Source organism: Manacus candei, unplaced genomic scaffold (genome assembly GCF_025592945.1).
Source record: "Manacus candei isolate 608988 ecotype Guabito, Panama unplaced genomic scaffold, ASM2559294v1 h1tg000024l, whole genome shotgun sequence".
In the NCBI taxonomy this organism is placed as follows: Eukaryota; Metazoa; Chordata; class Aves; order Passeriformes; family Pipridae; genus Manacus; species Manacus candei.
The window spans coordinates 2,396,539-2,418,121 of NW_026138072.1; the positions used below are offsets into that span (position 1 = coordinate 2,396,539).

Below are 21,583 nucleotides of genomic sequence, written 5' to 3' on the forward strand. Positions count from 1 at the left end.
CACAGTGAAATGAAAGAATACAGCAGTGCTCCTGAATTTCCATCATTGGAGTTTTCAGTGCTAGAGGGTATGCGTTGCTGTTTGCCACACATTGTCTTGGATTTCACCATTAGGCCTATGGATATTTGAGGCACAACAGTGTTCTTGATTGTGCATGAATGCACAGGAATGTAACTCCAGAAATTATTTACTAGGTGCAATGTAGCACTTGCCTTTCCCCTTATCTTCAAAGGACCAGTGTCAAAATACATTCCTCCTGGTATGACCACCTCTAATAAGATAGAGGAAAAGTTGCCACAACTTTGCTTTCTAGATTTTATCAAACTTTCATCCCTGAAATATTGTAAAGTATGGTTGATTCTCCAGAGCTTCCAGACCTTTATTTTTGAGCAGGGTGAAGAGGCCACTGCAGTTTAATGTAGTTGTATCAGCCTGTAATGAAGTTGTATTACCAAGCTTAGTCTCTGCAAAAAGCTTTACTGGGACTTAATGTCTATCATGAGTTGTCGGAGAGATTAATTTCCTTAATGGGTATGTGCATACAGCAACTGGGGTCTTGAAGTACATTGGGAAATCATGCTAAAGTTCTCATTAAAAGTCTATTTGGATGCCTGTGCTAGGAGAGTTGAGCAGGTCCACATGCCAGCTCATGAGAGGCAGAGTTGGCTTGACTGAGTTCACAGGACACCTGTCTTACATACCAGGGCAAGCAGAAAATACTTCACAGCACCCTGACAGCAAACTTGAGACCCATAGTAAAAGGCAAAAGCAACAACTACAGGAAGAAAGTAGGAAAGAAAAAGCCTTGGCAATTTCTTGTTGGAGCAAGGAATTTGTAAAATTAACTCCCAAAGTTAGACTCAGTTAGCATGATCATAAATTTGTACATGTTCACACCAAGGAATGGCAGAATTGGGAAACTAATGACCCCAGCCTTTTTTTCCCTGATGCATGGGTCGTTTGAGGAGTTCCTCCCTCATGCTGGCTCCACATCAGGAGATGTCCACATCAGAAGGACATTTTGGAGGACCCTTGCATTTTACACATGAGATATTTGGAGTTTTCTATCTTCGTACACTGCAAATTCTCAAATTAAAATGTGCTCTGTGCCAGAACTGGGTGAGCAAGGACTGCTCTTATGCACAGGCAGATTTATTTACTTTGTACAAATGATGACTTTATTCCTGTAATGGTATTTTGATTTCATCAAATTCATTAGCCAATTCTGGTCTTTGAATGGGGTTTCTCAACCTTCTTTCTAGTTCCAAATTCACTAGAGGATTTAAACTTAAAGGCATGGTATCAGTTTTAAAAAAATGAGATTGGGATATCGAGGGCCTGTAAAAGTGAAAAAACCTTGATGTATTTGGGCATTTTTTTAGAAGGGTGGTGGAGATATCTTCTGTTTTTCTTACCTGATGACTGACTTAACAACTAAGGCCCCAAAGTCATCCTTTGGGGATGACTCTGAACACTAAAGGTCTTGCCTTGACTAGAGATCAAGCTGAAGAAGAGAACAGATCCTTTGTTCATGTTTCATAGACATCAGTGTGAAGCTGCTTTGCAGAGACTGGTGACAGTTTGAGATGTTCTTAAAATGTATGCCATACTGATTAATCTGTGATTTATAGCGCTGGATGTGAATTTAGATCTGCTCTCATAACTCACAGAAATTCTTCATCCTGAAGCATCCAATACTGGCTCTGCACCAGTAGGGGTACAACATGCCTGGTCTAGTAACAATACATTTGTGTTTCAGCAAACTCATGACTATCAGTGTAAGCCTTCAGTCTTCAAATGTACCTTCTGACAATGTGCGGATTCCTCCATTAAGCTAACTCATCACTTTATTTTTGGTAGCCAGATGGCTTATCTGGGACCTGGCAGTTGTATGGATACAGGTTTTCTCACTGTTTCAGGCATTCCCTCCCTGTTTCAGACCACCCTGGAACACATGAAGAGTCCCCGTTTCAAACACAGTGGTGTGCAATTCTCCTCTCTGGATGCAGGAAGCGCACTTTGGTACTTTACTAATGCAGAGCACTGCTGAGGATTCAAAAAAATGAGTTAATCCCCAAAGCATTTTTTGCGTTTGGGAAGTTCTCCACCCTCCTTCCAGCAGAGGCATGGAGCAGCCCCCTCAGTAGCATGTAGTGGCATGTCCTGGCTCTTCTGCGCAGTCCCCACAGTGCTCTCCTGCAGCCAAGCCCGCAGACTTGTGAGCCACACCACCATTCCCGTGGATGCTCCCTCCTACACTGGACTGTCCTACCCAACCACATGTACGCTCACAGAAGTCCAGTAAAGGGATCTTGGGCAGGGGGTGAGTTACAGCAGTGTCATGGAGAGCAGGGATGGGAACTGTTTGAAAGTGAACTGCTGAAGTTAAACAGAGGATTAAACAAGCTCCAGTTTTGCAGCCATGAGTACCTGATGTTAAATGCTTTTCCTTATGTTAAATGCTTTTCCTTACCAGGCTGTGGGAATGATCAGCATTGTAGGAAGGCTCAGATGGCCTTTCTAGGAAGATTTCCTCTATCAGTGAAACACAGCTGGTGCTGCAGGGCCAGTACCCCAGTGATTGTACCTGGCTTGTAAGGATCTCAGTAACTGCAAAACCACTGGTGGGTACATTTGGGTGCATCCACCACTAATTAGTAATACATAAAATTATCAGTGAACCAAAACTAGTGGGAATAACAGGACATGCTGCCTTTGCCCTCTGTTTCCTCAAACTATGCCTGTCTATGACTGTATTTCCATCAATAGCATCCCTTTTGCACATAGGACATGGAACAAGTAGTCACTCTTGGCATCTGTTACTGCAGGAGACTTGCAGGGCCATGCCACTGCTCCTAGACAGACTGGATCTTGCACTGGAAGCAACAATCCCAATGCTTAGTCTGCTTCCTTCAAAGGAGCAAAGGGAAGGTACAGTGTGCCTTTTGTTTGTTGCTTTTGCACTTTGCCAGTTCTTGGTGGAAACTCGCAAAATCCAGGCAGTCAGCATTAAAAACATAAGACCAGAAAAACCCCCAAACCCACCAAATCCACAAAAGCTAAAAATATTTTTATTAGGAAAACAGAGTTTTCTCTATTGTATTTATTTCTTTATTTAGCTCTTTTGTGATTACTTTTTGCCTGATAGCTTTCATTAAAGCACAACAGTCCTTGGTTTGGTGCTAAGTGCCCCACATGGTCTAGAAAGTAAGATGCATTCAGCACTTATCCTGCCTTTAATTCCATTTCCATAGAATTAAAGTACTACTTCTTTTGTTCCCATCAGTGTGTTGGGTTTTTGATATTTTGCTCTCTAATTGGTTATTAATTTCTTTATGGATGGATTTCTTTCACTCAGCTGCAGCCTTTGCCCTAGGCTGCAGCAGGCCTTGAGGCAACTGGGTTTCCCTACAACCTGAGCTGAGCAATCCTTTCTACGTGGTCATGGAGGACTGACTTTAATAGTGGTTAACCTGCCACAGATTACAAGAGTTTTGTTCTTCCTAGTTTAAGTTGTTGAAGCCTCTTACCTAAACCAACCTCTTTGAAATCTTTTAGACACTACTGATTTAATGTTATTCTCACAATGTTAAAAGCTGGCTGGCTGAAGTACAGTGAAAATGCCATCTTTCTAGGCTGCCAAGAAATCTCCAGCCTCTGAGTTAAGCACTGTGGACTTAATTTTTGTAAAGCTGTTCTTGCTGGCAGCCTCTTCCCTTTCCTTTCCCCTTCCCCTTCCCCCACTGGGAAAAATGCCATCCCAAGGATTTAGGTTTAAGTCCAGGATTTTATACCTTAACTCGAGAAGGAACACACTCCTTTGGGAGCATTTCCAACCTTACTTTGATACCTGAGAAGGGGTTCTTCTCCCTAAAAGTTGAGCTGCAAACAAAGTAAAGGATATGGTTTTGTGCCTACTTCCTTTTGTCATTAAGTCCAAAAGAACTTGTTTGCTTGAGGTTTTAAGATAGCTTTGTGTCACTTTCAAATACTAGATTTATCAGCAATGCTAAGCTTGCTTTTTCTTTTTTTTTTTCCTTTTTTTTTTTTTTTTCCCCACTGAGCTCTCATAGGCAAACAGAAATTTCCACAGATGTTCACATTTGGGAAAGCTGGAAATGTGTGATAGAAAATCTTCCCTTCCAGTTGTTTTGCAAGTGTCTGTTAAATACACAAGACATAGTCCTCCTTTCATCCAGCTGAAATACCTTGTCCCTCTGATTATTAGGGCTTAACTTTCTTTGTAATTTGGATTTCATGAGTAGTAGGCATCCAGTGCATGTTTAGAAATATTCCATTAATAGAAGTTGATACGGAAAAACCTTATTCCTGTAAAAAGACATGGTTCTAAAAGAAGTATTAGATCCAGAGATACACAGAAATATTAAATCAATTTTATAGCATAAAAAAATGCTGTATAATGATTTAGGTATCTTCTAAGTTCGTAAAGGGGAATTTAAAGAAAAATAAAAGTAGAATTCAACTTTCCTTTTTTTTTTTCTAAAGGGATGATTTTGTTTTGAAGGGTGCAAAGCAGCAGATTGCTTAGAACAGAGAAGCAGAACAAAATGGTACAACTTTCAAAGCTTTCCTAGAAAAATTACTATTGGGGATCTTTGGAGGTTTAGTTTGCTTGTTTTGATCAGCTAAACAGTTTGAGGTTTTCAGGATTTTTTACTGAGCATTACTGAGTGATGACTTTGTAAAAAACTTCTTCAAGGTTACTTTTTTGATTCTTGAACACTTGGCGCAAACAGTCTGGTTTTGAATGAGAAATGAGTCATTTAAACCTCACTAAGAACATGAAGAGTCACAGAAACATATTCAATTCACTATGTCAAGTGCTCAATAAATGCCAGAATTCACTGTAACCTTCCCAAACACTAACTGGGTTCTACTGTGAGAGTGTATTACCTTTATTTGTGTAATCATAAACAACTTTTTTCACAGGCGCCCTTCTCCTTTCAGTGCACTGATTAGACTGGAGCATTACCCAACCTGAGATGACTTATTCAAGACCTGTTGATTATTTTTTAAGCATTCTGTTTGACGGGTTTAAAAGACAGTTAAAACATAGTCAGCCAAGCTACTCCCTGAGTTGCCCCACTCCCAAATTCAGTCCTAGGGGCAACACCCTATGAACACTCTTTGTATGTGTATCTCTCTACCAGAAGGCATCAGCACTGTAGTGCAGTAAACTCCAGTAAAACACTATTATTGTGTGCTTCCTTTTCATAACAAGCATTGCTTTGAGAGATTGTAGCACCTAAAAAATCCCTAGCTGGCTCTGTGGCAGGCTCTCTGCTAAGCTTTAATTCCCTTACATGAAATATTTGAGACGATACTTCAAACAGACAAAAAGGAAAAGAAAAACAAAAAAAGTTTAAATGTCTGCTTTCACTTTTCCAAACCTTCACAGCTGGTGAGAAGCCAAATAAGAAAGCATTCAGCTTCCAGGAAGCGGACATGTAACCCAGACCTACCAGTTTTGAGTGATAATAACACCGGTTTTCACTGCTGGTCACTGCTTGCCCCTGTGCACTGCAGGAGGATGGGGCATGGCTGGCGTGGTCAACAGAGAGGCACCCATGCTAAGCCAGAGGATTCCTGCCCCATAACCAGCACCATGCTCCCTAAAACTGGTGCTTGCTGATGCTAAATGCAAGGAGTAAGAGCTGTGGTGAGCTCTGGGCATGTCTAGGCCAGGATGGTGTAATTCTGTGCCTCACCTGCTGGTTCCCTAAGACAGCCTCAGCAGTTTAGCCCTGGACCTAGTGTGGACAAAACTCTACCTAGTCTTGAATCACCCAGACACTGAATTCAGGAATCAGGAATGTTTCTGCTCTACAGCTACAGACCAGAAGAAGAAAGGAGGGCTCTCCTATCACTGAGTGTCCCACTGACATTTTTCATGAACACTGGATGAAAAAACAGTTAGGAAGCAACTTGTTACCTGTCATTGCTGCAATAGACACAATTTATCCTAAAGACCGACCAACACGTTCTCTGCCCAGATTTTTGTATTTTTTGCAAAATGGTGCTTCTACAAGAAAAGATTGTTCCTACTGAAATTTTCTTTCTAGCTGTGTTCTGTTGAGGTATAAGGTGCAACACAAAGGAACTTCTGAATATCCTGTGTAACAGTCACTTTATTGCAAAATGAGTATCATAAGGTAGAAAATTTACATTTGACATAATTCAGCTTTTGAAAGAAATATACAAGCCATATTCCATTTGTAGAATGGACAACATGAAATACAAACTGAGAGTGAGACTGGCCAACTGACTGAGGGGTGCTCAGCTTGTAAAATGTGAGTGAAGAGTGCTTCAGTATTCATACTATCTTGAGTGTTATTTCACTTTGTGGAAACACTTCATTACTTTTACCTAGTATATTGTACACCAGCAAGGGATTTTGTTTAATTGAGGTTTCTGTTAATTAGGCTGTAAAGTATAAGCATCTTGTAAACAATGAGGTTGCACTATGGGGTTGATAGATTACAGTATTCTGACCTTTCTCCTCAACTGGCTGTTAAAAGTGATAGATAAAGGGCTAGGTTCTGATAGGCAGACATCTCATAGCTTCAAAACTTTGGGAAATTAGTAAGCTTTTTAATTTAAAGCTGTTTCAAACCAACTTGAATATAGAGAAGCCACTCTGCCATGGAGGCGTCTTTTGCTCTGAGCTTTTTATACCATTTGCTTATGTACTTTGGATGTGTTCACTTCAAAATCAGAAAGTACTTATTCCTGATTAGTGCATTTAACAATACTATTGTTAATAAGGAGGGAAATTATTTTCTTACACTCCAAGTGCCATGTAAGTACGGTTTATTTTGCCTATTTCCATGTCTCATCTTTTTTGATCATCCTTGTGAATCTTCTACATAGCACATTCAAAATCTGACACAAATGTCAATGAAGTGCTTGGAATATTCCTGTTACCAAATGCCAAGGCTGCAGGTGACTGTAAAAAGTCAAAATGTTTCCCCTAAAATCAACAGCCTCAATCTCCCTTACACTTTCAGAGCAAATAGGCCTTGCCTTTAGAAACACATGGCATCAGCTCACAGAAAATTCACTGTCATTTTCTAAAATGAAATATAAAGGAAAAAATTCCAGCATTAAATTTAACATTAAATTCTGTGTTTGGGCAAATGGAATTGGTTTCTCTAATCAGCATTAAATTATAATTTCCAAAACACTGAAAACATGGATGGGAGGAAGTAATATTGAGGGATGCTTTTATGGAACTTGGTTTCAAAATACAAATATTATGTGGTAAGCATAGTCACAGTACAAATTGTGGCTCTGTCATGGCCTCACTAAATGAGTTCTAATCTCTCTCAGCATCCTCATCTGCAAAATTGTAACAACATTTTCATACTTCAGAGAAGCGCTCTAAAGGTTATTTAGCAAAGTGTTTGCTTATGGCTCAGAAAATACTAACTATTAGGTATTATAAATTATGTGCTAATTTCTCTTAGGCTGCAGTAAAGCCTGAGCTAAGCGCTTTGCAGGAAATCCCCACTGCGAGCTCCTGTAGCTAATTTTGGATAAGGCTATCTACATAAAAGCATTGTATAATAAAACAATCACTCATAGCTTAGCATCTTCTTTTTAAACTATTATATGTTAGCTTCTCTGCTAAATATGTCACAGATTATTAGGAAACCCAACTGCATAGTCTGTATACTTAGAAAAAAAATTTAGAAGATCTATAAGAATTATTTATTACTACTTCTTGCTTTTCAAGCTTTGGTTGAGAAAACTTGTGCAGAACTCCCTGCAGTTAAGGATCATGATAGAAACTGGTGACAGAAACTGACTGAGGAAATTATTCTTTCCTGAAGTGTCAACTCAGCAAACGCAGAGCAGAGGACCATGTTTATCCTCATTAAGACAACATTTAGGCATGTGATTAACTTGCAGCATGTGCAGCATTGCCAAAAGCACATAGATAAATGCTGCCTTGGAAAGGGACCACAAACACATACAACTTGTCATTCTTTAGACATGTTATTTGGATTCACCTCAACCAAACCATGCCAAATTCTACGTCTGTTAGTTAGTGATGACTTGTCCACCCCTTCTGCAGTAAGTGATTATTTTACAATATATACAAAAGTATCTAAAAAGCATCCCCTTCGTTTCAAGCCCTCATGCTTTGTGCTTGATTAGGAATTATCCCCTAGTTTTCATTCAGTGATCTTGTGTAAATGCTTTTCTGCATGTTGTCCAGAAAGTGCACATGCTGTCCTTTGAGAGTTTTCTGATTTCACAGATGTGGAATAAAATACTCCATCACTTCTGGCTTGCAGCATGAAGCTCTTCCTTGGCCAAAGCAGCTGGTTCTTAGGTGCTTTGTGAAGAAGTCTGGGCATCGTATTTCCTAAAACTGTGGTTACGAAAAGATTCCCTGCAATGAAATAAAGTTGGCACATGAAAAACAGTCCAAGAAATACCTGCCTTGTGAAAAGAAGCAGCTAGCTGACAAATCTTCAGCTGAAACATGTTATGTGCTGGCAGGTCAGAGTTGTCATTCCTTCTTTTCCTCTCACCCCACACTGGGCACAGTGGCTTTGTGAAGAAGCACATATTCATAAGAACATAAGACTATTCTGTCTCAGTCATGTGACTAAAAAGATCTATGTTTTCTTGGAATGAAAGGATCATTCTTAGTTCATGCTAACTAATACCACATGGTGCCATACCTGTTCTATCTACTTCTAGCTTCAAATGCAGAAGAAATCACAAAATGTTTCCAATATCTTTTCGTTAGGGTAAGGAGGAAATCTTATCTAATGATGCATTAAAATTACATAAATCCTCTACACCAGGAATGAGCAGCTTGAGAAACACAGTTAACACTACAATCAGCTCCAGTGGAAGTCAGCAGATTTCTTTAATCAGGAATGGAGTTGGCAGTGTATATTATGGCCTGGTTTCAGCAGATAGTGAAACTCCCTTTCTTCCTTGCAAAAAATAGCATATTTTTGTATACCCACAACAGATAACCCTGCCCTAATTGTACCTTGTGCTATGGACTTTCACTACAGGTTTGTACAGCTCTGGAATCTTCCTCTCAATCATGGGCCTAAGATTCTCCTTCAGCTTCATATAGTTCCTTTTGAGCTCTTGATGATATTCCCGCTGGTCAGCAGTAATAAGTTGCTTATTTTTCTCCACTGCTTCACCACACCTAGGCAAAAGAAAAATCAGAAAGGAATGTCATGTATCATCTCTACTTTTGTTAAACTCATTCACTTTGTATTAGGTATTTTGAACGGACAAGGATACAGGTCTTTTGATCTAGGCACTCCTCTGGTAACTTGTTAAGACCAAAGTGATAATGAATTAATAAGAAACCTCTGTCTTTTCCAAGTACACAAATTGAGATTATATTTTTTAAACATCAGAAAAACATGACAGACCTAGTAAAAACAAATACAATGACTGCAGAATACTGAGCTAGCTGCTTACTTAGCATAAACAGATGCAGTGACAACAGCAGAAAGCAGAAGCTGTATCTGTTGCATTATTTAACTCAAGCTTATGCTTCAGCAATTATGCTTTGTTTGGACTAAGGAGAGGAGTACTTTGGTATAAGAGTATGCTTGTTAAGATTTACCAGCATATCTGAAGCAAAGGACATATATGTCTGCCACTACCACTGTGTAGGTTTGACAGATAGGGTCAAATGTTTTCTTATGAACACCTTTCTTTATAGCTTCTAAATGTCACTTCATTGAAAGTAAAATCAAGGGTGTAGTCTGAAATGCTTGATTTCTGTAAAAATGTCAAAAGATAAAACAAATGGAACATCTTAATTTATACATTATTTGTTCGGAGTGTTCAATTTTTCTCCCATTTGGGATGCAATGCCTACCTAAGCATTTGACACGAAGCAGAAGATAACAAGTCTGGCCCAAGTGTCTAAAGTGTGAGATGCCAGAATTCATGATGCTAACATGTATAATTAATAACTAGTTATATTATCGTTGAATTATTGCTATTATTGACTTTATTGATGCAATTCAGCATTTCAATTTTGTTTTACTGACCTCATTATAAACTCTTTGAAACACAACCTCAGCTTGTTGTGATGTCGATAAAGTTTGGGGTCTGCTGGAATTTCGGCCAGGAACACTTGTGCTACCTCTAGCGGTCCCTTATAGGAATAACACAGGAAAATGTTAAAAACACTTAGACTGAAAACAGACCACACGTTGTTCAAGCTGTTTGTTATTTCATGAGTGGGATTATGAAAGAAAAAAATCCCATGCATAGTTACCATAACAGGTTTTTGCTCCCTTACCCCCGATATTTCCTTTTGCAAGCAGAGTTTTTGCCCATCACATCTTATCCTCTCCTGTTTTTATTTCTCCTCCAGCCCCACAACAAAGGGAACAGAAAATCCTACTCAACAGAGAAGAGCTGGGATACTGACAAACCCGGTTAGGTTAGAGAAACACAGCTCCTATGTGTGGTATTACAAGATCTCAAGGGAGTTAAATAAGCCCAGCACAGAAAAGGACCACTCTTTCCAAAGCTTATAGCAACGTGTTATTTCAGACACTTTGGTTGATGAAGAATCTGGAGAAATTGAGAGTATTTAGGATTTTAGCAAAGAAACCAAGCTTTGTGAAATTGTGCATAATACCAAGTTTTTGCTCAGTTATGTCTCCATGCTTTCATTAAAAAAATTTTAATTGCCTGGGGTTTTTTGTTAGCATGTATATTTAAGTTATAGTTATTGCATCTCAGCTTTCTTTTTGGGCATTCAGGTCTTGACTTCATTTATTGACTTAACTTCTGTAAAACTGAGTTTGCAGTGGTCCCACGGCAGAATTGTTACTATTATTCCCATTGCCCAAGGATATCTCTGGAGTGAACAAAATGGCTGAGATGGCTAGAGTGTTAGAAATGGAAAATACTTGGTTGCATTCGCAAGGCTTCTGTGAGCGTCTACAATCAAGGCAGCGTTTCCACAAGCACTTTCACCAAAAGCATACCTAATGAACAATATACAACGACTAAATATCAAGGGCTGAAGTTCAAATGCACATTGTGACTAAACGTATCTGACTAGATGTACTTCTTCCAGTGCAAGAGATAACAACAAAAAAGAAACAATGAGAGAAGTACGCAGAAGCTCTTCATCTGGCTTATCTGGATCCCTTACCTGGTTTACAGTGGCTCCAACTGAGCCCTGCAAAACCATCTGGAGCATTTTGGCATCTGGTGGTTCTTGGTTGGTGGCTGCAGTTAGTTCCTGTGTTTTTTTACGCATATCTTCAATGGCAACTTCAATTGGGGTTAAAACAAGCTAATGGAAATGGAAGAAAAGATGCTTCATTACCTTAATCATGCATGCAGTTGACTTGTTCTAAATCTGACAATATCACTATCATTCTTCCATGTCAAAAGCAATAGTTGCAAAACCCAGGAAGACTGTTCGATCTAAATGTCATCTTGGAAGATATCTGCATCTGATCCAAAGCTCTTTCCCATCTTATCATTTGCAATAATAGGGTGTGAATCAGACTCCCTGTTTGCATAAATTCATTATTATTCTGCTGACTTCATGTCTGAAATTGCCCTTTCTACAGCATAAAGCTTCCCATCTCTAAACCAGCTCTGATCCCAATCTAGTTCTCTGACTGTACTTCTAGCTAATTCTACTTTATCAGCTATAAACAGAACTCCACTCGTCCTCCTACGCAGCATTACAACTAGGAGGCCAGAAGAAGAATGTACAATTACTATCCTTTCTTCTCCATAGTAAGTATCTATTTTGCATTTTTCTACCTTTCTGTAACACTCCTGTTTATGAGAGCAACATCTGAGAAATTCAGCATTCTTTTTTTTTCTGCCAAGCATAGAATTTGAAAGTCTTCCTACCCAGAGACTCATTCAGCCCCTGAGAAATTAGATCTTGTCTTCAAAACCCAATTACCTCTTCTCTTTCAAGGACATTGATTCTAGTTTTGATGTAGGGGAAAGCATGCATTGTGGTTAGGATGGTGTTCCTCTTGTACTGCTCACTAAGCTCTCCTCGGGGACGCCCATCCTTGGTGAAAGGCGTAGTGTACATGAAGCGACAGATGTTGAAGTTCTTCTCAAAATAGGTAACTCTGTCCTTCATCTCGTACTCATCAAAATATGGCTCCACAAAAGTAATTTGTATGTATGCCTATGAAAAGAGGGAAGAACCATTACACTACTTTACAGCTCAAGGAGTGTAAAAGGAATGGCACATGAAATATCCTGTAGTTCGCATTGGCTAAGGATGGTCTGGAAGACCACAGAGCTGCAAATCCTTCAGGGATCCTTCTCGTATTCAGAGTTGATGAAACTTGCATCTAGGAGGGTACAGCTTAACCTGGATCAGGACCAGAGCAGAGACCAGAGATCAGATCTTCTAATTTTCATACTCTGTGATAAGCTACCAAACAAAGCCTGTCACAGAGGCTTTAACACTCCTGGGCACAGAGATATTGTCAGGTTTGGTTGGGTTTTTTTTGGTTTTTTTTTGGTTTTTTTGTTTGTTTGTTTGTTTTGTTTTGTTTTGTTTTGTTTTGTTTTGTTTTGTTTTTTGGTGCCTTAATGTTTAAGCATAAAAGTTGCAAGGGGGGCCCTTCTCTTCCTTTCTCTTCTGTGACAAAGCACTCAACACTCTTGGTAGTACTTTCCCTACCTTATTGGGATCCAGCTTTCTTCTGTCGACAGGAGCAGAGTCCTTAATCACTTCCACAGCATCCTCCCCAAAACACTGGCCATAAAATCCCTGGAAAGGGAACAGAATTATCCCAAAATGTTTTTATTTAGAATGTTTTTATTGTATCTTATGATACAAATCAGTTAGTTACTGATTATATAGCAATAATACTATTAGGAGTGTGTGGGTTCATTGGAAAGTATAACATAACATTTGAGACCATCTTAACATAATGTTTTTATCTTTACCTCTAATCTGTGAGAAATCTCAGGAAGCTTGGTAATTGCAGGCTCCTTATAAACAAATTCCTGTTCATCCAAGTCCCCAAATTTGGATCCATAGAAACCAACACGGAAGTAAGTTCCAAACATTCGTTTTTGACCCTAATTATTAAAAAGAAAGAGGAAATTTACAACTGATTTTTTTTTATGTGAATGTCATAGTATTTGGATGCCATTTTTTTCCCAATTGATGTATAAAAAACCCCACTAGTCCTACATTTTCCCCATTTCAAAGCCACTTCTATATATCAACAGTGCAGATGGATTAGAAGCACAGAGATCACAAACCATTACATCACAGCACTGTGCTGTCTCTCCCATGGGAGACAGTTCTCCACAAACTTCCCCAGCGCTAGTCCTTCCAATAGGCTACATGACTTCCCATAGTTCTCTACATGACTGCTCCAACATGGGTCCCTTTCCAGGGGGTGCAGTCCTTCAGGCACAGTCAGCTCCTGAGTGAGTCCTTGACACGGTCACAAGTCCTACAAGGAAACCTGCTCCAGCATGGGCTCCTCTCTCCATGGGCCTGCAGGTCCCTGCCAGGAGCCTGCTCCAGTGTGGGTTTCTGTCGTGGTTTGAATCTTGTTTTCCCCCAGAGGCTAAATTAAGTGGTAGACCCCAAGGGGTGGAAACCCCTGGAAGTTTTGAAGTTCTGCCCAATGGGCGCTCCTGCAGAAATGTAAACATATCACAAGCTCACCGGAAGAGAGGAGTTGTAGTTTGGTTGTTGAGGAGAGGTGGCCATGTTGTAGAGCCACGAGGAAGGGGCTCTGAGCCCCTTGGGCCCTCTGGGCCCTCCCAGCCCCTGGCTGGGGGGGGCTGCAGGGACCTGGAACAGCATAAAGCTGGGCTAGGTGCCTGTAGTTATGCCGGGAGATGTTTTCTCCATGGGCACAGAGCAGCAGCCAGCACTGACCAGAGATACGGTGGCAGAGAGCCAGGAGATAAGAACCTGAACCAGGGGAGCAGCAGAACCAACATGGAGCACCGCAGAAAGGACTCCTGGAAAGAGAGCCGAGGAGAAAGAGAGCCAGCAGCTGAGAGACAGAGTTCTGGGGGTAAGACTGTACCAGATCCCGTAAAACTCCCTTGAGACCCCTCTTGGAGAAGAGGGACATGGACTCCTATTTAGGAGAAGAGTTTTAGACATGCAGCACCAGAGAGAGAGAGGAGCTGAGAAGCTCAGAGCGTCCTGGAGCTGGACCAGGACGGCCAGAGGAATGCGGGGGGAGTTGACCTTGGCTCCCCCCCTTGCACTGCTGCCATGGTGGCAGCCTGAGAGACAGGGCACAGAGGCCCTGCAAGGAGCTGAGTCTCCTGGAGATACCAGACCGTCACGAAGACCCCCCTGTGTCTTCGTGATATGACGTGGTGATACGACCTTGTCTGGGGTTACGAAGCCCACGGAAGACCCCTCGGTTGGAGGCGATGGGGCCGAGAGAGGCTTGAATACCTCCCTCGTGGATGCTGGCAGAGATCCAGCTATCAGCTGCTGCATGTGGAGAAGACAGACAGACTGCTGCCTCAGAAGATACTGCTGTTCAAAGACTGAAAGGGATCTGCCCTTCTTTCCCTCCTGGACTTTTATTTGGAGGGGAGAAGAGATCTGATCAGTGTAGATACATATGATATGTCATGGTAGAGATAGTTGTAATCGTGTGTATAATGTGATATGGTATTTATTTGTACAGTCATTGTAATATATTCCCTTTTCCCCCACTTTGAGTCTGGTGTGTTTTGTCTGGAAAAACCCATCTCACATTAGGTTGAGATGTGGGAGGGGGGAATGGAGCTAGGGAATTGGATTTTGGGGCTATCTCAAACCATGACAGTTTCCCACAGCATCACATCCTCTTTCAGGCATCCACCTGCTCCCACGTGGGGTCCTGCATGGGCAGCAGGTGGATCTCTGCACTCCCACTGACCTTCATGGACTGAAGGGGGGCAGCTGCCTCACCATGGTCTTCACCATGGGCTGCAGGGGAATCTCAGCTCCAGTGCCTGGAGCATCTCCTCCCTTTTCCATCTCCTCTGACCTTGGTGTCTGCACAGTTGTTCCTCTCACATATTTTCACTGCTTTCTCCTCTGAATGCAATTACATCTCTTCAATAACTTGTTTTCCCTTCTTAATTATATTGTCACAGAGGTGCTACTACCTTCTCTGATGGGCTCGGCCTTGGCCAGCAGCAGGTTCATCATGGAGCCGGCTGGCATTGGCTTTGCTGGACACCGGGAAAGCTTCTAGCAGCTTCTAATAAAAGCCATCCCTGTAACCCTTCCCCTCCACTACCAAAAGCTGCCAACACAAACCCAATACATATGGGTTCACAGTTTTATTAACACCAGTCTTAAACAAACAGTGTGACCCAGCAATGTGTCTTGCTAGCAGTGCTTTGCCTCACAGGTACCTTATTAATTATGCTGTCAAAGGCCTTCTGTAGCTTGCTGTGAGTCAAGGTAAGTTTCCTGAAGTCTCGATGTGCCTCCAGTATGGGAATGACGATTTTGTACACCTCATTCACAGTTTCATACAATCCTCCCTTGGGAGAAAATAAAAAAGGAAAAAAAGAAAAGAAGAAAAGAAATTAGTCCCCATGCACTCTGAAAAGAAATTACATCTTCATTAATGCCTTGTCTGAAAAGAGAATTTATGGGACTCATCTGTTAATCTGCTATGTTGCTTGTTTTAGCTTTCTAAAAACTAGTAATAGTAAATGGGTAGTTTTGAATAGCAAACAACCATATGGATGTATTTGGGATTTCTGATCTGTTGGGCTCTCAAGCCTAAACTCCTGTCTAATGCACATGGTTTCTACTTCAGGATTAGAAGAGTTAGAAATGCAGGCCAACCAGAGCTGTGTCCGGACAAAAGGAGCCCAACTGATATCTTGAGAGGTGCTAAATCACACATCTTCTTTAGCACAATGTTAAAATGTTGAGCTACTTCAGTATTAATATCATGACTCTTTAAGTGGAAACTATGAGACTGGTGGTTGCATGCTGTGCAAAAACATAGGAGTAACTCTCACATGCTTTGTAAAAATTATAGTTTAAGCAAGATTTTTTCTTAAATATACTATCCCATGAAAATATTAATCAAAAAGCTTTGTTCATGCATGAGACAACCACTTTCTCTTGATGCTGCCTGTAGTATGCACAGCAGAGGTAGATATATGGCTAAACTAGGCTACCTGAAAAGCCTAGCTTCATTGATCTGACTGAAGCAGGACTGGGATGGCTATAAAATGTGGCCTCTTGTTATCTGGAGTGTGGCAGATCTGTAGCACTTGGTTTAGCAGTAAGACTTTGTTTCCTCATGCACAAGAAAATATGGATGTGGCCCAAGTAGTCCACTATCCCCTCCTGGTGATTTTGGCCCTCACTCACCGTGCTGAAGAGCTCTGCAGCTTGTTCCAGCAGCCCTACCAGTCCGCTTTCTGAGAAATACCTTCCAGAACATATGCCATCTTCATCTGGAGACAAAACATCATCTGAAACAGCAGATTCCTCCAGTACATTGGTTGAAATGTTCTAAAATACAACAGAGCACAGAAATCAGAAACCTAGATCAACAGTATATTATAAAGATCGAGGCAGAAACAGTTTCAACATATTTACATGATAGGAAGAAGAATGAGGTTATACAAGTGCAGTCAGGGGACACACAGTTAAATTCCTTTTAGAATTGAATATAACATCATAAATCTCTATAAATGGCAGATCATGAGTTTTGCTACAAGAATCATGAATTTTCTTTCTTGTCTAAGGTTTAAAAGGCAGGCTCCTGTGGGTCTCAAACTGGCTCTCCTCTGGTGGCTGGATTTCCATGGAGCTACAGTGAGCTCAATCTCCAATGCCTCTGCGGTCACAACCAATGTGCCCTTCCTGCTGCTGGCACCTGGGGGTGGGGAATTCCAAGCTGCACTCTGGACCTCCTGCCACCTGCTTGAACTTAGCTTTACTACTTGACTTGAGCTTTCAAGTTTTGATTAGACTTTTGCAAGCAGAGGAGAAGTAGGACACAGACCATATTGCTCTAAAATCTCCAATAACTGAATGCTGCTTCTTTTTTCATCCTCTGCCATATTACACTTTGATCCTGCAGAATTTACTTGGTTTCTTGTTAAAGTTATCATGCATTTAAATAGAACTAAATGAAGTACACAGTGTCAGTCACTGTTTCAGGATTCTAAAACATGGAATAACACGTCTATTGTTCTTCAGGATTCCTTTGAATAAATGACACTGGGTAGCATCCACAATAAAAATTTTATAATACATAGAAGTACATGTACATTAACACTAAAATATGTGTGCATACAGTATGGGACTGGCATATGTAACTATCAACAGCAGCAGAAATGCTAAGCTTCGATTTGCTATTAATTAAAAGGAGTTATATTAGTGTCATAGTGTCTCACTTCAGCAGAAACTGGCAATGACGATCTGTCTGAGTGCAAGATGGATGCCAGCTGGCTAGCTAGCTAAGTCCTTAAAGACATCTTTATAAAATGGCAGAGGCACTGAGGGCTGTTACTATTGATCAGATTCAGATAAAGAATTGGCACCACACATCACTAGCAACATTGGACTTCCCCCTTGGGTTTTGTGGATGTATTTATTTCTCCATGGGTGAAATTTACTCCAACCGTGCTGCCATCACAGTGCCTAATCTGCACATCCTGTCAGTTCCACTGGAAGGCTGAGCATAAACCTCAGGACAATATTCACGGGAGTTAAGGATATGTCTGAATTTTGGCCAGAGGGAAAACTGCAGCACATGTAGCACACCCATGCCACTTTTTACCCACCAGTCTCATTGAAGATAGTGGCTTCAACCAGACTTAGCCTCACATACGTATGGCAACTCACGACCCATGTTGCAGATCAATTTCTGGTTTTCCTTTCTTTAACAGTGGTCATTAAGGACAATTTTCATGTGATCTCTGGTGGCCCTTCCCCCCCCCCCCTTTTGTAGCAAATGGAAAAGAGTCCAGAGAAATGATTTATTCATGAAAGTAACAAGAAAGTCACAGACACCAATTATCCCTTATTCACCTTTAACTAATGTCAGGCATTTTACAGTCCGGGCACTCTAGCAGGAGAGAGCCTTCATGATGTACTCCTAGTGCTTGTGTGATCTTTTGCAAAGTGGGCATGCCTCACCAACTTTAGCCTTGATCTACCTTTCATATTGAAGAATTTTATATGTCCCTTATATAATAAAGGCAATATATAAATTGCCATGTACTTCATCAGCAATTATTTTGGACTTCACAAGGCCTAGTTTTCTTTAAGAAAAAGAACCACTTATGTAAACTCAAAAAACCCCGTGATCCCCAGCCCATATCACCATGTTAAATGTGGCCATGGTAACCTGCAACCTAGATCCCCAAAACAGCAAAGTCCAATTAAGCTACTGCTGAGCCATGACTAATTAGCTCTGCCTCAGCAGGTAGACACACACACACTAAGTACTTATCTGTGGTAATATAAAATGACTTTAAAACCATTCCATATGCAATTCATATTCTCACTAATTTTGCTTTATCACTTGCAAAGGGGATTTAGTGTAAACATGAATTAAGCTCAAAGGGAATTTCATTGAAAGTGACTCCATTCTGATTTTGAGGGATAGTTTTGTCTGGCACAAAAGGAAAAGTGTTAGTCTAGTGATAATCAGTTTTCTGAATGCTAACAGACTCACTGCAGAAGACCTAGGTCAACTGATTTGATCCTTTGCTGCCTTATTTTACTCATTTGTAAAAAGGAGATAACACTTCTGCTCATCCAGAATAATATTTTTGTACACATTATTATCATCCTCAGTTCCACAACTAAATATATATCACTGATATTAATTAATTTCATATCTGAGCCAAATGAAGAAATGATCACAGAAAGAGTCTAGGGCAGAGATCTGTAACTCTGGGTAAAGCCATGGCAATCTGCGCAGTCTTTCTCTCTTTTAACAAGGTCAACTGAGTAAGAACTTCACAGGTGCTACAAAACACAAACCTGTTTGTAAAGAATGGGAGCTCTTTTCTTGAAAGCCTATGTAGAAATGCAAAGTGTTATTATAGTTAATTATTGTTATTGAGCAAACTGAAATTCAAAATTATGCTGTCAGATGAAGACTTGTGCAATCAGGTTCTGGTCATTAAGGCATTTTACTACCTCTCTCCTATGAGGCAACTGTTCCATTGGCAAACACGTATTTACACAAGGATTTTGATGAGAGAGATTGATTTGCTGCTTTTAAACTCCTACATTTTTGCTTTCCTAGTGCCTTGTAGAATAGACTTCAGATTGCTAAAATAATTGAAAACATATCCATTCATGGCAATCTGCATAGTTTAGGAGCAATGGAGGGAGGAATTGCATTCTGGTCAAATGTGTTGAGTTTACAAGTACTCAAGGCAGCCTGGGAGCAGAATGACATTTCGAAGGGAATGCAGAGTTTACTTATATCTACATAATGATAGTATGTAACAAGCAGAGAGAAAAGAAGTAAATAGAAGTAATGAATGGAAGTTAGAAGATATACAAAACTGACAAGGGATGCAAAATGGCAGAAGTATAAATCTATGGTCGGAAGTTTAGCCGATAAAAAGAGTACAAACAGATATTCTGATACTGAAGAAAATCAAGAATAACACTAGTCCATCACCCAATTGCTAAGGAGAAATTGCAAATACTAATGCCCAACAAACTAAATTAAATGCAAAATGCAAAGTGGTTCAATCATGTTCACATTTACTATTTTGAAGGGAAAAAACCCCAGGTGGTATAGTTATATCAAGGGATGATGAATGCACCAACCTTAGAATTAGCCATTTCAAAATCACCTTGACAATAAAATGTGCTCTTTAACTGTTCAAAAGAGCTCAGCAAAAGGGTAATCAAGCAATGAATACAGACTTGCCATGTTTTAGAAAACTGGAGAAGTCCCAGAAGAGGAAATACCCTTTCGGGTCCCATGTTGTTAAAAGTGTACAAGATGCAGCAGATAGTGGTAGGTTTACCTACAAAATGGTGGAAATACTGATACAAAATTACTAAAGAAAACATTAAAGGGATTGTAGTTAGTCTGAATCAACACTAGACTACAGAAACCTGATACTTTCTAAAAAAAGAGATTACAATCTTATAAAGGTAATAATAGATATCCATACAACATCTGAGCTGATTCTGCAAAATATTTCCACTAATTAGTTGAAATGATTTATAATCATTGCAGCCAACACTCTGTAAATTAACAATGGTCTCCACTGGTCTTAGCAAATAATGATAAAGGAGGAATTAACACAAGGGAATGTATTAAGGGTTTGACTATTTCTATTTTTAATAGTATGTGAAAAAAAAAGCAGTAAAATCATTGAATTTGCATATGAAGACAGTTCAGTTAAGAGTAACAAAAATGCATAACTTGATAAAAAAGTATATATATATCTGCATTTCAAAATGTCTAACTTTAACAATCAAGAGTTATGCTTTCATCTATGTGATGTAGAAGAGTAAGGTGAAAAACAAAACACAAGAAAACTGTCTGGAAAAGATCAATGTATTACTTAGTAAAGAGCTCAACAACCCCGAAAGAACCAGTGGAGTCTTTGGAGAGATAATCTGAGAGCTACTTCTCACACTGAAAGAATTCATGGGACATTTTTATTGGACTTGGATGTACTGTGTATAGACTACAGTGATTGTGTTATTCATCAATAAAAAAGGGCTGGTTAGTAATTCGAGGACCATCAAAGGATTGGAGAATATGCCTAAAAGAACTGAGTAGCTCCAATTACCCAGATTTTAAGAAAGGAGTTTGAACGATGCATCTGTCACAGTTGACAAGTAACAGCCCTAAGAAAAGGCATGTGAAAACAGAGGGGCTCTACTTAGCAAGTCAGAGATTACAGTACTGAAATGCTGGAAATAAAAGTTAGAAGCAGTTGGATACTAAAGGACTAGGCTTTATCAACATAAATCATTGGAATAACCTACCAAGAGTAGTGTTGCTACACTGCCATTGTAACTTTTCCCCCTCATACATGCATTTCTACTTTACTTAACGCAAGAAGGAATACACACATCAGAACACATCATCCCAGTCTTATGTAGTCAAAGCTTTTTACCTGAAAGCTGACACTGCCCACTGGGAGATAGTTTCGATCCTCAAGCATGCTCAGGTACTCTGCCACCAGTGCTGCAGCATGGACCAAGCACATGGCTGCTTCTGTGTAGCACTTCCTCTTGGTGTGCTTCTCTGCCATGTTCTGCAGCCAAGTCAGCCTCAAGTCTGGTGATGTCTGGTATCCTTTTGCAATTCTAACAACAGAGGGCAGAAAGGAGCTGTGAACAATCACTCCTCAAATAACAGAAATACCTTCATAATTCTTCACCTGGGTGAAATGGAGGAAGCCATCTCTGTCTTTATTCTGTATAATTCACTAAACACGATGCAAAAGAAATGGTTAGGCAGTGGTAGGCAGGATACCCAGGGCCCATGACAATAGTAAAACTGCTGCACCTAACACTCTTCAGTGTTTACCAGTCCCTGACTCCATCCTTGCTCAAATA

At 40.3% G+C, this 21,583-nt stretch overlaps 1 protein-coding gene across 6 annotated transcripts in view; it reads right to left on the reverse strand.

Annotated features, from left to right (window-relative positions):
- Positions 1–6,073: 6,073 nt before the first annotated feature.
- DOCK8 (dedicator of cytokinesis 8) overlaps positions 6,074–21,583 on the reverse strand; it is an 89,051-nt gene continuing 73,541 nt past the window's right edge. For all 6 annotated transcript variants that reach the window (XM_051788374.1, XM_051788371.1, XM_051788373.1 and 3 more), the window contains 10 exons: positions 21,139–21,331; positions 16,394–16,537; positions 15,415–15,546; positions 12,970–13,104; positions 12,701–12,790; positions 11,960–12,196; positions 11,186–11,329; positions 10,065–10,171; positions 9,035–9,202; positions 6,074–8,419 (listed from right to left, as the gene is read on the reverse strand). In XM_051788374.1, coding sequence (XP_051644334.1) covers positions 8,356–8,419; positions 9,035–9,202; positions 10,065–10,171; positions 11,186–11,329; positions 11,960–12,196; positions 12,701–12,790; positions 12,970–13,104; positions 15,415–15,546; positions 16,394–16,537; positions 21,139–21,331 — 1,414 coding nt within the window. In that variant the 3' untranslated portion in view covers positions 6,074–8,355. The remainder of the gene's footprint in view (positions 8,420–9,034; positions 9,203–10,064; positions 10,172–11,185; positions 11,330–11,959; positions 12,197–12,700; positions 12,791–12,969; positions 13,105–15,414; positions 15,547–16,393; positions 16,538–21,138; positions 21,332–21,583) is intronic.